This window comes from Molothrus ater, chromosome 1 (assembly GCF_012460135.2).
Source record: "Molothrus ater isolate BHLD 08-10-18 breed brown headed cowbird chromosome 1, BPBGC_Mater_1.1, whole genome shotgun sequence".
NCBI classification, from domain to species: domain Eukaryota; kingdom Metazoa; phylum Chordata; class Aves; order Passeriformes; family Icteridae; genus Molothrus; species Molothrus ater.
This window is the reverse complement of record NC_050478.2, coordinates 117,211,619-117,228,584: the sequence shown is the minus strand read 5'-3', so window position 1 is coordinate 117,228,584 and position 16,966 is coordinate 117,211,619. Positions and strand designations below refer to the sequence as shown.

Genomic DNA, 16,966 nt, shown 5'->3' with positions numbered 1-16,966 from the left:
ACTGCTGGGCAGCAAAGTTAGACTAAGGTTGAATTCAATTTCACCACCCTTCCTCCTGGCTGAGTGAATATATTTTCATTACTACATATTAACATTAAGGATGAGGTGCTCCAAGGCAGTTTTGCACCAGCAGGGATTCCCACTTTACACTTCATTTCCTAGCTGCAATGAAGTTGCAGCATTTTACGATTTAGTATCTAAAGATGAATTATTTTTGCCAAAAAAAAAAAAAAATTAAAAGGGGAAGCCACGACCCTCAGCACGTTCCAGGGGTCCGGGATGACCCCCCTGCGGCGGGCGCCGCGGGTCCCAGCGGCGGGGCTCTCCCTGCCCCGTGGGGCCGCCCCTCGCCCTCCAGAGGGAGCAGGTCCGGCTCACTTTTGGGGCTGGAAGAGAAAAACAGGAGATGGGCTTAAAGCGTAAACTGCTAAAAACCGGTCAAGTCCGTAAAAGTGGAAAAGACAAGCCCGGGAGGGGCAGGGCAGGGGAGGCGGCGCACCTGCCGCTCCCTCAGCCGGGGCCCGGGAGGGCGCTCAGGGGTTAAGCCCCGCGGGGGCGGGGGCAGGAGCAGCCGGGCCGGGCCCCGCCGCCGCCGCGCTCCCCTCAATGGGCCGGGGCCGGCGGCGGGGCTGAGCTCGGCCGTGCCGCGGGGATGTCGCAGGCTCCGCTGGGCGCAGGGCACCTCAATGACCTGCCCGACCACTCTCCGCGGGTGCGCGGCGCCGTGTCCGAGCTGCGGCGGCGGGCCGAGGCAGAGCCCGGCCAGCGCTGGCCGCAGCCCCTCTCCGATGCCTTCCTGGTGCGGTTCCTGCGCGCCCGAGACTTCCACCTGGACCTGGCCTGGAGGGTGAGGAGCGGCGGCGGCAGGTCCCGGTGCCCGGGGACGGGAGCAGCCGGGCTCGGGGAGCGCAGCCGCGGCTCGGGCTGTGGCTGCGGGTTTGGGCTGTGGGATGGGTCCGTGCCCTGCGCCGCCGGGTCGGGCGAGGCCGAGCGCGGAGTTCCAGGGTGTAACTAATAATTGCTTGTCACGCGTGTCCTCGGCGCGGCACGGAATCACTGTGCTGGCTCAGCGCGGTATCGGTGTGGTAACACAGGCTGTGGTAAGCGCGGTACAGTCACTCGCCGATACAGTAAGTGTGATAAGGTCACAGCTCCGATTAGGAAACAGTATCCTTCAAAGGACACCCTTGTCATGATTATCAGGCTCAGGTTACAAGCAGGCGTACTAGTTTCGCTACAGATTTATAATTACTCTAAAACGATGAGTATAAACTTCTTTTTGCTTGGAGTTTAGTCTTTTACAGCACTCCTTGCCGGCTTTAGTAAGTTGTGGTACTTTCCTGGCTCTTTGTATGCCTTTTTGCCACAGAGCACACATATTTTTAATATCTAAAGGCACAGATTGTTATCAGTTCGTTATGTTTTTAAATGAAAGATTGATAACCGTTAAACCTTTGGAACAGAAAGTATTTCCAAATCCTCCCAGGGCAAAAGCTTTGATTCACATGTGCCAACTGAAAGCTGTGTTTCCATGGAATTTTTTGTTGTTTACACTGCATTGCCCAACAGACTTCACCTATTGTTTTCTTCACCTATTAGTTTCTGACTTCTCTGGACTGTAGATTTTCCAAGTTTACTCACCGTAAGAGATGATTGTTTGCATATGGATATGTTGCAGGATCAAGGTAGCTAAAAAAGGAAATTGAGAAATTGAATTAGGCTCTTAATCATAAATAGCTTTAAAAATTGTATCTTTGTTCTTTTCATTTTACTCATGACATTTGCATCGTAGCTTTAAACCTTTCCTCCTCAACAGAAGAACCGACGAGTCAAGTCAGATTCCTTTGGGTTTTATGTATCTTACTTATACTTGAAGTTCATTAGATTATTTATATCAAAGTTGTGCACTAGCCACTGTAGGACCGTGGTTTTTTGCCTTTCCAAACAAAAGCCATTTTTTTTCCTGTGTTCCATGGTTCCAAAATGCTTAAGGGGCTTAATAAGGACATATGGATTCCTGAATATCCACTCCTAATTGCATTGTAATTGGTTGCTGCTGGTAATCCTATAGACAGGACAGTTGCACTTCTGAATTTGGCCTGTGTGGTTTTGCACTTTGATGGGATTGTGAGGTGTGTTAGGTAGGTAGGACTAATCTTTGGGAGTGTGGAATCTAGCAAGGTTTAGAGATGGAAGTCTATGAAGTAGCAAATTTCCTATGCTTCTCTTGGGAGTCAGCCCTCAACACTGGGGACCTCCTTTGAAAAAGCTGTCTTTTTAAAACCGCTTTAGATTTTCTGGGTCTCCACAGGCTGCTAAGTTTCTGAATTTCAAACCTTCCTTTGAATTAAGAGATTCGGATGTTCAAAACCAACCCATGTTTAATCTTTCTGTCTAGAATTTCAGTTCTCCAAGTGCTGTAGCCACTTGCACATAATCTTCTACATCCTAGCTGGCACCATTTTCTAGAATACTTCTCTTACAGTAAGGGAAGAATAACAGAAGCACCTTTTTTTTTTTTCCCCCCACAGGAATGTATTTATTGCAATTGGTATATCAAGGCCAAAGAGAACTATTGTGCAAAAATCTCTCATGGTCCCAAGTTGTATATTCATCTAAGCCAAGTGTGACTTCACGCAGAAGTTATGTTAGTACTTCAGCCTAGGCAGAGCCCTCCTGCCATCAGTCCTGAGAGTGGCTTTTCCCTCTTGTCCTGATCTGATGTTGCCTCTTGGTGTGGATTTCAGGCCAATAAGATTCTCTATGCCCACTGAGCTTCCATGTACTACTGCATAGGATTTGTAGAGCAGCTATGGGATAATCAAAGTTAATGGCCCTGTCAATGCATATAAGAAAAGGTTGTCCAGCATCTTAGTACAGGCTTATACTTAGCCTTAACTATAAATCAAGAGTCTGGCACCTGACCAGACTGGTTTTTTTGATGCATTTCTGGTTAATAATTGACACAGATTTATCTGATTTCAGTTATCAAAATTTGGAAATGCTTCAGAAAAGAATAGTAAGGTAGATTGTGTGAAGACATTCCATTTCTAAATCCTTTATGGTGACTCATAACAGCATTTTTTTCCATTTTTCCAATGGCAATTCCAGACTTGCTTTTAATGATATATCGATATCTCTCATGCTAGAAGAAAATCCAGCGCTGAAACAGGTATCCGGAATTGAAGGACTTGAAGAAGAGATAAAACTGTCTTAATTTCTTGAAGACAGTGATCATTCAGTTAAGCTCAGTAACAGACTATTCTCACAGAATCACAGAATATATTGAGTTGGAAGGGACCTACAGGGATCATTCAAGTTCAGCTCCTGGCCCTGCACAGACACCCTGTCAGAGAGTCACACTGTGTGCCTGAGAGCATTGTCCAAATGCCTCTTGAACTCTGCCAGGCTTGGTGCTGTGACCACGTCCCTGGGGAACCTGTTCCAGTGCCCAGCCATTCTCTGGGTGAAGAACCTTTTTCTAATACCCAGCCTAAACTCCCTCTGACACAACTTCAGGCCATTCCCTCATGTTTTGTCACTGGTCACCACAGAGATCAGTGTCTGCCCCTTTTTGAATATACCAGCTGTGTGTGTATGGTTGACTTTGCTGTTATCACCAAAACCACTCTCACTTGGATTCACTAGGGATATGTGAAATCTCGAGAACTAGCATCTCCTTTTGGACATAAATGTTTCTTCCTGTTTTATTATGCATTGCATCCTATAACTCTTGTATAGGACTGACTCTCAGAGACTTTGGAATGCGGTCTTTTTGTACCTGAAATACTTTATACTCTGGGGAACAGAAGAAAAGTGTTTGGCATTGAAATTATGCAGAGGGTTTTCATAACATACAATTGTAAGCATCACTTTTGTGGCACTGAAAACTCTCTAAATATCTAGGATCCTTTTAGGAGTTCTGGTTGATACCAAGGTGTATAGCCAGACTTTGGTTTTGCATTTGACTTGTGGAGGAATGAGGATTTCCTGGTGCATTCTGCTGCAAGGAAGTCACTTAGGATGACTATGCTGTACAAGAAGTGTTGTTTTCTCTAGTGTCAAACACACTGCTGAGTCTCAGACATTATCCCTGAGGATCTTCACATCATTCAGACATAAATGTTAAGTTGAAATCAGTTACTTGGCTGCTTTTCTTCTATCAATACCGAGGAATTCCTTGAAAAGGATGGAAGAGCCCTTATAAGCTCTCTGAGCTGACCCTTGAGGAAACACAAATCAGTCAGCCAGGCTTCCCTTTGTGCTAAGCCAGCACGTGCCAGTCTTTTTCCAGTGACAAGGAAGTAATGCACAAAGAATTAGGAAAGTTCTGTGTCTCTATAAAATATTTTAATTTTTTTGTCTGTGTATACTGTATGTTTAAATTCTGGGTACATTTGTACAGGCATATATAAAAAGCAATATAAAATACATGTGTGTAAAGGTTTGTATTCTGAAATTTGAGCTATGGTTTCTCCTGCAAAGAATGCCAGTAAAAAACACTTTTTCCCCAAGTATTGTGTGCATTTTTACAACTTCTGACACAACAGAGGCCTAATTCTGCCTATCAACCACATTACTATAACTAAATAATTATTAATCAAGAAAAATATAATTAATTTACATATATAGATACATTTGTTTCTCTAACAAGCACAATGTGTTCTAGTTCTTTTGCTTCTAAGTAAGGTACCAAGTTAACTTTTGTTTGTAGGATCTGGATCTTGGTTTAATTGATAACTTTGTAATCTCTAATGTTCAGAAATCTGGAACTATCCCCAACAAACATCAGGGGAAAAAACATCTTAATTAATGCTGAACTAGACACACTGGAGTTTTTCATCCAGCTTTCCCCCCCTTTATCAAGTTATCTTGCATCTATTTTGAGATGCTGAGCAGATGCTAAGTAGGTTATTCCATTTGCAAACACAGATAATTATACATTGAGATGTTTTTCTTGTGTTGTTAAGTGCATGAGCCATTTTCTATACAGGGTAATGAATGTGTCTGTTTTTCTTGAGATTAGGTTGTTTCATCTATATCCAAACTGATTGTTATATGCAACATTTATGTTTTACCCTGCTGAAAAAGAATCTTACTTGAAAAAATTTTACATGAATTTCTGTGCTTAACCAGTGTAAAACTAGAAAACCTCTAAATCACTGCTAGTGTTTGAATTCCTTTATATGTTTAAGGATTACTCTTTTAAGTGGCCATGTGAGACTTGACTATCTCCAGCTGTAAGAAAGGAGTTGCTTACATAAATAAAAATTTACAGAATATCTGCCAAAACTAGCTGTAGATTCCATTGAATATTCTCTAATGCTGATCTTTACTTCAGACTTAAATAATTTTAGGTAATTAAATTAGGTCTTCAAAATCTGAGAACTCTTCAGCACTTTGTGATTTTCTTGCCAAGGGAAGCATGTTTTAGAGTTATCCAAGTTACGTGTCTGAAAGGTGCACCACTTACTTGTGTCATGGAGAGTGTCAGAAGTATTCCAACCATATATTTTCTCCTTAATGGGTGTGCAAGTAGGTTAACTATGCCTTCTGTAAGGATCTTGAGTGAATCACAAGCTGAAAATGCCACTCTCTTTCTTCCAAAGTCCAAGAACTTAAATCCTTGTTTCCAACTTAGAAAATGTAAATATCATGAAAATGAGGAGCTATCTGCATTGACTAGACAGGATTATATAGGGTAATGAATTAATGTGTCATTTTTATTCTCATCTTAGATTTGTCAGGGAGTTTTTCAAAGAGGTGTTTATATATCTTCATGATGTGGTGGTACCACAGATTTTAGAAGAAAAGTGGCAAATTACAAAGTGATAGATGTTTGCATAGTTGTTTTCAGGGTGGTTTTGTATTTTGCTGCTATTTCAGAGTCTGTTTTGGAAAGAGCAAGGAAGAAACATGTTGACATTGCTGTCTGGCACAAAGCAGTTGGGATTGCTCAAACATTGCCCTTTGTAGACAGACAGTCAAGTGCTGACAGAATGAGATAATCAGAGTACCTCAACAGGCCTATCTTTGCAATTGTAGTGAACTGTTCCACAAATTAACTTACTTTCCCTACTTCCTCCCTCTTTCCTTCACCGTGTTTGTTTGTTAGTTTTAAACTTAAAATAAAAAACCTAGGCTAAAGCTGATTGAATGCAGTCAAGAGACTTCTAATAAAATTCTCCTAATGGTTAAATGTTTCTTTCTATGGTGATGGTTTAGGATGAGGCTTTTATCTGGTTTTTTTTTTCACTGACAAATCAAGTGGGATTCTAGCATGGTATATAATTTTTTTTTTTATTTTTTGGATCTAAATATGTATTTTTAGGCTCTATTTCCTTAAAAATATAGCTATTTTCTAATCAGTGTACCTTGCATTTTTATGTAAATTTTGCTGATAAACAATAATGTTTTATAAATAGTTTCCTCATGGCAATTCACTTGAGAGACTTTCAAAATCATTCAACCTTAATCTGAGCAGAAAAGCATTAAGCTGAAGAAAAAGTATGTTTTATGTAAAATGATACAAGAGGGAAGGGTAGCATTAATTATCTGACATGAGCATGCTGTGAGCTACAGGATGCTGAGTTCCAGGTCTCCCTCTAAGAGTCTGTGGGGATTAATTCAATTTTACTGAAGTTCCTTCTGATCATTCTCCCAATGAAAATAATGAAGAAAATTATACTTGCATGGATACAAGAAATTTTTAATTTTTTTACAGTTATATTCTATTAGTTGGACCTGACAGCTCTTTTAACTTTAGTATTTCTGTTGCAAAATATAGAGTAATTGATAAAGGACAAAAAAAATTCTGTTAATACAAATTATAGCAAATAAAAGACTTTTGATTGATGTTTTCAGTGTAGTGAACACAATTTGTGAAACTGTGCTGAGGATCAGATTGGCTTTTCCTGTTTGATGAAATATAGAAGCAATTTTAAAAGCTAGGCTGTGCATGCCACCTTTAAGATTTAAAGCTACATTTTGGTTTTCCATGAAACAAGGTACTGAAAAATTCTGGTTCTCAGCTACTTTGTAGGTCCTCTAAGTCAGAGCCATTGAGGAAATTAAAACAAAATATGAATTACTTGTAATAGCTATCTCTCTACTTTCCAAGCTTAGTGATAACCTTAGCAGAGGTGATACAGCAGAGGCAAATTTTAGTTGATGAGCAGAGAGGAAGCATTTTAGAAGACAGTCTTGCATAGCTTCCTACTTATGCACAATGTCTTAAATAAATTTTAGTTGCAGGGCATAGTTCATTTTCCCCACAACCACTTAGTTAATATTAAAGGAGAAAAGTAATTAGACTTGGAAGTTAGAACTACTGCATTACCAACATAATTTTTCACGATTCATCTCTAAGATGACCTTTCACAGTGCTGCCTGTAATTCCTCAACACAGATGTTACCTCACAAAGGAACACCTTTAATTGCCTCTTCCTTAGCACTAGTCCATGGCCTTTCAATACACAGCTCTTCCTGTAGAAATGCTGGTTATGGTGCTGCCTCCCAGCCTTGAGAACCAGGCTGACCAAGTCCCTGGCAACAGACACAATCTCTGTTTTAACCTGACAGGATCTCATTATTTCCACTCTGTGAGAGGGAAATTGTCAAATGTGTAATGGACCCACTACTGTGTTGTATTCTCTCATTTCAGAGGGGTAGAAGAGACCTCAAAAATGTTTTGGGGTATGCTGATGAGCATAACTGTTTCAAATAGTAAACTGGAATTACTGATGACTGCGTAAAAAATAGGGAGGGTGGGAGAGAGTGAGTGAAAGAGAATGTTCCTCCATAAAATTTTGCATATCTAAATTTAAAAAATCTTGAAGGAGTCTGATGAAGTAGCAAAATGAACAATCCTAAAGGATTGTTAGCAGAAAAAAATTTGGTTTAGATGCATTTTACATAGAAACTACAGGGTTATTGTACATCCAGTTTTCTTTCTGACGCAAAACGACAACTGCAGTCCATTAATGATTTCACTGGTTCTAAATTCATCATGGCAATTTACTTACTTAGTTGATCCAGTATAGCAACCTTCTGTTTCTAGGAGTGATTTGATTAAAATATACAATTAAATTATAGCTAATTTAGGGAATTAAACCTGACTGTGACCACATTTGGAAAATATATTTTTAACTGTGCTCCTCCTATAATAGCTGATGCTTACCTGACATCCACATTAAATTTTTTTTCCAGTTATTGAAGAATTATCAGAAGTGGAGAATTGAATGCCCAGAAATAAGTGCAGATTTACAACCATCTTCTGTTCTTGGTCTTTTGCAAGCTGGCTATCATGGAGTCCTACGGTCAAGAGACCCACATGGAAGCAAAGTTCTAATATACAGAATTGGTGAGTGACAAAATTGCTTGGAACAGTTTCACACCTGATTCTGACGCTGAAGTTTTTGGCCTTTCTTTGTTTGCTTTGTTTCATTTTGTGGTTTATTTTTTTAATTATCACCATTTCAGCAGCAAATCAAAAATATTTTATGGGTACAACTGCAGGGGTTGATAAAACTAGATCATATCAGAATATCTTAACAAGAATGGTAATATGGTTATGTTCCTTGCTAGAAATGCATTTATGTTAATATAAAGGTGAATTTACTGAGCTATAACAATTAAATAATTTTACTTATATATTGGTATTGCTAAAGCTGTACAATCCCTTATGAAGAACCTAATTTTCTTTACAGTGAAATTATTGTTGCATCAAAAGAATCTTGAAGGTTAAAACTTGTAAGATTATGTGGGTTTTTTGGTTCTGAGTGTCCCAAAAATCATTTGCTTTCATGTAAATTGTCAAAGCCATAGGCTAAGACTGTGGTACTGATGCAGATGCAGCACGGAGTCAGGAGAACACAAACAAAGGTGTACACCTTGTCATATATCAACATTTAGTTTAGGCTGGGATGATCACCAGCCTTTCATTGTTTACTTGTAGCCAAAGAGCCCTAGCAAACAACACTTGGAAAATGCTTGATGCAACTCCTAAAAGTATTTTCAAAAAGTACATAGTTAAATGAGCACCATGTCTCTTTATGTTTGTTTTGGACAGAGGCTTTATTTTTGCCAACTTTCAAAGAACTGTCTTATTATCATCTGGTCTGGTAGGCAGTTGTGCCCCCTAAAGCTTTCATCTAGGGTTAAGGCTCATCCTTAGAGGAATGCAATTTTTCGCTCAGGCCTCAGAAAAAAAAAGTGAGATTCACTGAGTTGTGCCAGAAAATGACAGTGCTGAAAAGCAATTCTATTAATTGATTGGACTGATGATCTGCAGCTTCTGCTAGCATGAGTGTTACTGAATTGTACCTTGTACTGGGTCTGTGGCCATAGGTAGAGCATGCTACATTATGTGGCACCATCTACTAAAAGAGCATCAAAGATGAATGAGAGAGCAGGTACACAAATTAACTTCTGCACTGGCAAAACAGTTTATTTCAGGAACTTTGTTCTTGCTGATTAATTATTTTTCCTGAGAAGCACATTAGAAGCCATAGGAAGAAAAAGTGCAGGTGTATGGGGTTTTCTCATGGTAATGCAGGGTAATCTATCTTCTCCTCAGGACAATGGGATCCCAGTTTGTTTACAGCATATGATGTGTTTCGTGTAAGTCTCATCACATCTGAGCTCATTGTAAAGGAGATCGAGACTCAGCGAAATGGAGTCAAGGCCATCTTTGACCTTCAAGGGTGGAGATTTGCTCATGCTTTTCAAATCAGCCCAGCAGTGGCCAAGAAAATTGCTGCTGTTCTCACAGTAAGTATGACATAATGCTTTATGCAGCTTCTTTGCTATGATTTCCAATTTTTCATCTCTTCCAAGCTATAGTAAATTTTCTTTCTGTAGGCATTCTCAGACTATGCAATTTAGAGGAACAAAATCCTAAATCAATTACAAGTTGTGCTTGATTTTACCTAAATTTTATTCTTCTATACTGGTTAATGTCCTCTAACTTCTGCTATTTTATAAGAACTCCACCAACCTGTTACAACACAAGAATTTCATGACTGAAGGAGCAGATGAAGCTCAGTTTTGGAAGGATCTCTGTTTGTTATCCTTTTTCATCTCTTCTCTTCCATTCTTTTGTGCATTATCTCAATATTTAAAACATTTATTCCTGTCTCAGAGAATATTAAAAATAGCCTGCACTGTGAGCAATTAAGATCAAGACACTCCTAACTTGTTACCAGTATGGATGATGCTTATGTGATCATCCATGTGCTAACAACAGAATCGGTTATATTTATGTTCTGCTTGCTTTCTTCCCCACAACATGAGCATTGTTTTGTGCAAATCACTGTTACCTCACTTCCTGTTTTTCACAAAACTTGTCAGGACTTTACTGTCTTTAAGGCTTATTCCTTTCTGCCAAATTCAGTTGAACTTTGCCACTGGATTTGAGAGAGAAAAAAAATTAAGTAAAAAGGGGGCAGAGAATTGACCTGCAAGCTACAGTTTAGTCCTATAATCATATTTTCCTTCAGAAGGTACGTTGAAAGTCAGTTATAATAAAACTGTTAGCCTGTGATGTGGAAATGAGCCAGGGAGATAATCTCTTGCTGTGATTCGGTAGGGTTCATATCTGAGATTCGATCAAAGCTTAGTCATTGAATTAATATCACCAGAACTTCAGATGTTCTTCCTTTCTGATATCTACTGTAAAACTTTATTGAAACCATTCGGTATTCCGAACTTTGCACGTCTAGAATAAGAACTCCTGGTGTTATGCAATCTTGGGCCAGTTCTCATTAAAACAGGACTAGTGAGAGTGTTTCGGTTGATTTCTGAGGTAGTAAACATATTGCTGGTAATTTTTTTAACCTTGAAATAGAGCAGAAAGGAGGCAGAATAGGATTTGCAAGTACATCTAAAAGTTTCAATCCATTATCTCAAAGCAGGAAATTCTTTGACTATGATGTTTCCATCTTGACCTATTTCTGATTTTTTTAAAATTCTACATGTTTATTCTAGCTATGGAAAAGGAAAATTAAAAATTGTGTGTTTCCAGTGTTCTTTTCTAAGAAGAAAAAGAATTTTAATTTTTTTTGTCCCCTGATTCCTTTCCTCACTTTTAACTGGGTTTTTAAATTTTATCCAGAGATTATATTAGTGTTGTTCAATATCATTTAATTATAGAATATGTTAAGTTGGAAGGTACTCATCAGAATCATCAAGACCAACTCCTGGCCCTATGCAGGACACCCTAAGAGACACACCATGTGGCTGAGAGCATTGTCCAAACACTTCTTGAACTCTTGTCAGGCTTGAAGCTGTGACCACTTCCCTGGGGAGCCTGTTCCAGTGCTCAACCACCCTCTTGGTTAAGAACTTTTTCCTCATATCCAATATAAGCCTCCTCTGACACAACTTCAAGCCATTCCCTTAGGTCCTGTCTCTGGTCAGGACAGTGAAGATATCTTCCCTTCCTCTTCCTCTCACAAGGAAATTGCAGACTGCGATGAGGTTTCCTCCTCAGTCTCCTTTTCTCCAGGCTGACCAGACCAAGTGACCTCAGCCACTCCTCACACTGCTTCCCCTCCAGGCTCTCACCATCCTCCTGGCCCTCATTTGAAGCTCTCTAATAGCTTAATGTCTTTTTTATATTTTGGTGCCCAAAACTGCACACAGTATTCAAGGTGAGGCGGCCTCAGTGCAGAGCAGAGCAAGACAATGCCCTCCTTTGCCCAGCTGGACATGCTGTGCCTGATGCACCCCAGGACATGCTTAATGCACTCCAGAATATGCTTATAAGTAAAGAAACCTTAGTTTTAAACCAGTATTTTACTCAAGAAATGTGTCTTGCAAATTACTATACTGTATTAAGAACCAGAAGTTAATAGAAAGGAAGTATGTACTAAGGAATGGAAAGCATAGTACGGATAATAAGTGGCATTATCTTGAAAAATCTGATATCCCTGCAGAAAACTGTTTTGTGAAAATCATGATAGTAGACTTTAAGTATATGATAACCCATAATAACATTAAGTGAAGATACAAGCTGATAATTTTAAGGTCTTTATCATGTTATATCGAGAAGGAGTGGCACTAAAGAAATGTGTTAGCTTTGGGTTTTTCCTTCCTTAGAACTATTGAACTAGTGAGGAGATGTGTTTGTGAGAAGTACCATTTTTATAAGCAGAAAACATCTCAGAGGTAGAAGCAGGTGGGATGTGAAGGGAAGCTGTACTTTCCCCATTGCACAAAGCTTATTTTGAGCACTGCCATATTTTCTTTTAAATTTCAAAGATCTGGAACTTTTAAATGAATGCAAGTAGAATCCAAGCTGGTTTATATTATAAAGGCTGTATAGCAGATATTTTTTTCAATTTCATTAAAACAGTAATCTTGTTGTAAGGCTGAACTTCTGTCTTGGCCAAATTCCTAGTAATTTCAAGGCTTATCTCTAAACTATAAATTTAATTTATTTAACTTTAAATTAGTTTTCAATAGTTTATATATATATTTAAGTATTATCCTTCAGGCTGTAAATTGCCAATAAAAACATATAGCTAGATAGCATTTTGTAAATTAGTAGCAGAATCTTGTGAAAAATTGTACTTTAGAAGAAAGGCTGAGCACAAAGTTTGTGCACAATATTTATGTGCAATTTGGTGATAGTTTTCTTTTTTGATTTTCTGTTTGTTTTTAATATTCAATCTCACCTCCTGCTAAGATGAAAAAAATGGTGAGATTTTGCCCTCTGATGAGAGGAGCAAGATATGATTTTTCTAAATGTTGTTCTTAATTTACACTGCTAGAAAATGCAGGAGTTGGCAGGTCAGAAGAAATACTTTAACCTATGAACTAGACAGTTTTTACAGGCCTGTGCTTAGTAATAGAAGTGTTTCAATAATGTTTTCTTTTTCTTATTCTGTTTTCCATGTATGCTGACAGGATTCCTTTCCACTGAAAGTTCGAGGTATCCACTTGATTAATGAGCCTTTATTCTTCCACCCAGTCTTCGCTCTAATTAAGCCTTTTCTCACTGAAAAAATAAAGCAACGGGTGAGTGCACGCAAATATTTCTTTCTGCCACAAAACCCTTATATGACAATCTGCAGCACTTTCCTTAGGCTCTATTACTCCTGAGTACTGAAGAGCATAAATAATTTTTGTTTGTTAGTGCCATACAGACATCCAGAATCTAACAGTAAAGCATTTGCAGTTATTATTAACATGAGCGTTGCAAGTGGTGCTGTTATCACTACTCTGAAGAGAAAAAACAGCAACACAAAGAGGTTAAATAATTTGCTTGAGATCACATAACAATTCTTCTGCAGAACTAGAAAGAAATAGGTCCTGGATTTCCCAGCACTCTGCATACAAATGATAGAGAAAAACGATCACTGAGCAGTGTTTTATGGTCCAAGCTGTGCAGAATTAGTAGAAAACAACTGTTTAGCTCTGACAGACCTCCAGATTTATGCATCAAAAATTGGTCAGACCTAATTTCTAAGTTTTTTTCCAAATAGCTCCTTAGTTGCTTTAAATAGTTTTGCAGTTAGAGATCTGCAAATAGATTTGTATTTGGATGCAAAAGCATGCCAAGGACTATGGTTTGTTGCAGCATAGGAAGGATATTGGAGTTTTCAGCTGGCACAAAAGTGAAGTGGTAACAGCAGGACTAAGGTACAAAATAAGCAGCTCTGCCTATTGTTGTTCTGATTCTAAAGCCTCTTTTGGTTATTTTTTGGTTTGAATTTTGGTTATTTGCATTAGCCAGTGAATGCCAGGACAGTAAATCCTAGAAAAGTATCAGACTGGAAGTAATGAACAAGGCTTCAAAATAGCTACAATAAAGCAAGAGGAGAAGAACCAAACCTACAGTATTGAAAGAGTTAAAGTGGAGCAGAAGTCCAGAATCCGGTTCCAGTTAGAACTGAAAGATAAGGACTGATATATAGATTCTGTTGAGTATCTTCCTTGACACCTGTCTGAACCTACATACATACTACATAATCTTGTTTTTAAATACATGTGGCAGGACCAGATAGTAATGGCCATGAGCCAGACAGGGCTCTTTTCTTAGAAATTACTGAAGGGGAAGTACAAGATATCATGACAAAACAAATAACCGGTATTCCCGTGGTTTAGCTCAGTTTAGCAGTTTGGATGTAGTGCGTACTCTCACCAGCGTTGCTAAGCCAGTCTGGAACAAGTGTGTAGTTAGTTTTGGCTCCTGTGCTCACAGCTACATAAAATGCAGTTCTCAGGTCGTAGTCCATCCTTCACCAGCCTTCAGATTCAGAGGAGGACAGAATTTGAGTACCTAGGGGAAACTCACAAGGGTAGTTCCACCTTTTTAAGAATTAATTATGAACAAATACACTTCTTTAGTTAAACCAAGCTGGTGGATTCAGCTCTTGCACTGAGATGCTTTGCTGCCTGTTCTCACTCAATAGTCTAGCATTCATACCCAAGTAAATGCTTTTAATATTTTGGTTTAGGTGTACTTGCATGGAAATAACTACTTGCAAAGTCTGACCGAACACTTCCCCATCAGCATTCTCCCACGGGAATATGGGGGGGAGGAAGTCTCCATTGAAGAGCTGGCCAAGGATTGGACTGACTTCGTAATGGCATCTTCAGATTATCTTCAGAGCATTTCTCTGGTTGCCTAGGAATAATCTTAATACAGTATTTTATCAATTCTTGAACACTGGAATTGGAAATAAGTTTAATATGTAAATTTCCATTGTGAATGAAACCGGTATGTCTTTGCAGGGCACTCACTGAATGTTGTATTGGCTGCGCTTTTGTACTAACTGGAGTCTATCAGTTTGTATGTCTGAAGAGATTAATGAATTTTACATGTTTGTCACACTGTTTGTTATTGAGTAACTTGTATGCCAGAAAGCTGAAGAGTGCATTGGCTATCAGATTGATACTGCTGCTGTTAGGTCTTTGGAGACAACTCATCTGTAATAATGTAGTCCAGAACCCTACACTTAGCTCTTGTATCTTGGCTTGTCAAGACAATACAAAACAAAGAATAGACTGTGCATATGGTAGTTTGTTGCAGAAATAAGACTACAGGGCTCATTTACAAGCAGGGAAGAGGCTGCTTTTTGGAGTGATTCTCAGGGAAAAAAATGCTGTTTTGTTAGTTTGTATCAAATTGAAAATTAGTGTGTCTTCCCTTTTTGTCCTAATTAACAGAGTAATCTTCAAGTTTTATAGAAAAACACCACGTACATATTCCTCAAAGAACAGTGTGCATCAGAGGGAGGAACTGGTAAAAGAGTCATAACAACCTTGAAAATTCTTATTTTCTTTCTTCAAAGTGATACTGTCTATGGACAAGTATAAGTAACTCAGATTATTATCCTTTAATCCCCCATGTAGAGGACTACAGAAATCAAGAGTTTTCAGCTGTTTGCATTATCTGTTTGTTTCAGAGGGTAAAGTAGGTTATCCTTTGCAGATCTGAGCTTTAGAAATATCTGTTGTATGTTTTAAGGACGCTTTGAGGTCACTTTGGACCTCAGCATGGGAGATGTTTGGTATCATCATTTTATTTTCAGTACAGTAACTGTTCTTAACTCTGTTTTGTTTTTGCATAAGCACTACATATTTAAGCATTCCAAATGAATTTTCCTATGAATCCATAAAAATGCTTTTATCTCAGGTAGTTAGAAATTGTAACTTCAGTTATTTTGTAATCTTTAGGACATTGGAATGGTATATCGGCATAGGGAAGAGAAATGAAACTATCCTATTATATTAGAAATGCCTTACTTTAGATTCTAATTAGTAAGGCATTATTGCAAGAGTCATTGGAAACTATTTTTATTAGCAAGAGGAACATCTATGAAAGACCCCTTAGAGTACTTGTTGGTTGTAGTTTCTTCTGCTGTGGTAAGATCAATGCTAGAAATTCTTTCAAAACTGACAACAAGCTTTTTTTTTTCCTTCCAATTTCCAAATTTCCTGAAGTGCCTTTTTAATTTTTCTCTTTCAAAATATTTTTATATGGGGCTAAATTTAAAGAAACCTTATTCAGATACATGATTATATGAAAATGTATTTGATATATATTTCTTTTTCTCAGATTTTGTGATACTATTTTGTGATACACTGTTTTGTGATACAAAAAGCTCCTTAAATAGAGTAGTTCAATGAACTGCAAATTCTTCTTTATAAGAAAATAGACCAAGTAGTCAGCTATCTGGCAATTGTTCAAGTGTATAACTCAAGTTCCAAATAATTTACCAGTTGGAGACCCAAAGCTATTGTCTTAATATTACAGTCCTTCAATTTTAATCTGTGAATGTAAACTGCACAAAGGAATGAACCATGTTTCAGTGAACAAGAAAATTTAAACTTTTCCTATGAAACCAATTTCTGATTGCTACTGGTTTATGTAGCAGAAACCTCATTTGATTGCATATGTATATGCATATTTAGCTGGGGCTCTTTGATCTTTATTTGGACTTCACCAGCTCTATGCATATAAAGTCCTAAATGTCTTCAAAAATACCCCGATCCTGTTATTAAGTAGTAGCATGTTTGCCTAACTCAGCAATTAGAGCACTGAGTGCAGTTATTTTTTCCTGAACTGTTAATTATTTTTTAATGTTTACATATTATATAGGAGGTGGGAACTCTTAATTGCCATTGTTGCTAATAATAGGGACACGCTATAATTGGAACATTTACATAATGGATAGTGAATATATTGGTATGATGTGCGGTGGTGTTGCAGCTGTTAGCAGCAGCCAACAAAACAAAGGTCCCTAAGTACATTATTCTTTATAAACATCGGGAGTGCCTCTAAAAAAAATAAAGTTCCTGTTAAACGGTATAAATATAATTTACTACTGACTGTAAGCACGATGTAATGCCCAATTTTTAACGTTTCTTCTCTGTATTAACATACGTTTAAATTAATAAACCCTTTCTGGTTGGACCAGCCTCGTCTGTCACGGATACGAGCGTCGCTTTGGCAGGG

At 38.4% G+C, this 16,966-nt stretch overlaps 1 protein-coding gene across 1 annotated transcript; it reads left to right on the top strand.

Moving 5' to 3' along the window:
* Positions 1-594: 594 nt before the first annotated feature.
* Positions 595-16,924, top strand: TTPA (alpha tocopherol transfer protein). Its single transcript, XM_036404516.2, has 5 exons — positions 595-847; positions 8,209-8,362; positions 9,578-9,771; positions 12,910-13,020; positions 14,463-16,924. Exons 1-5 carry the CDS (start codon positions 653-655, stop codon positions 14,634-14,636), a joined length of 828 nt encoding a protein of 275 aa, XP_036260409.1. The 5' UTR covers positions 595-652; the 3' UTR covers positions 14,637-16,924.
* Positions 16,925-16,966: the final 42 nt, after the last annotated feature.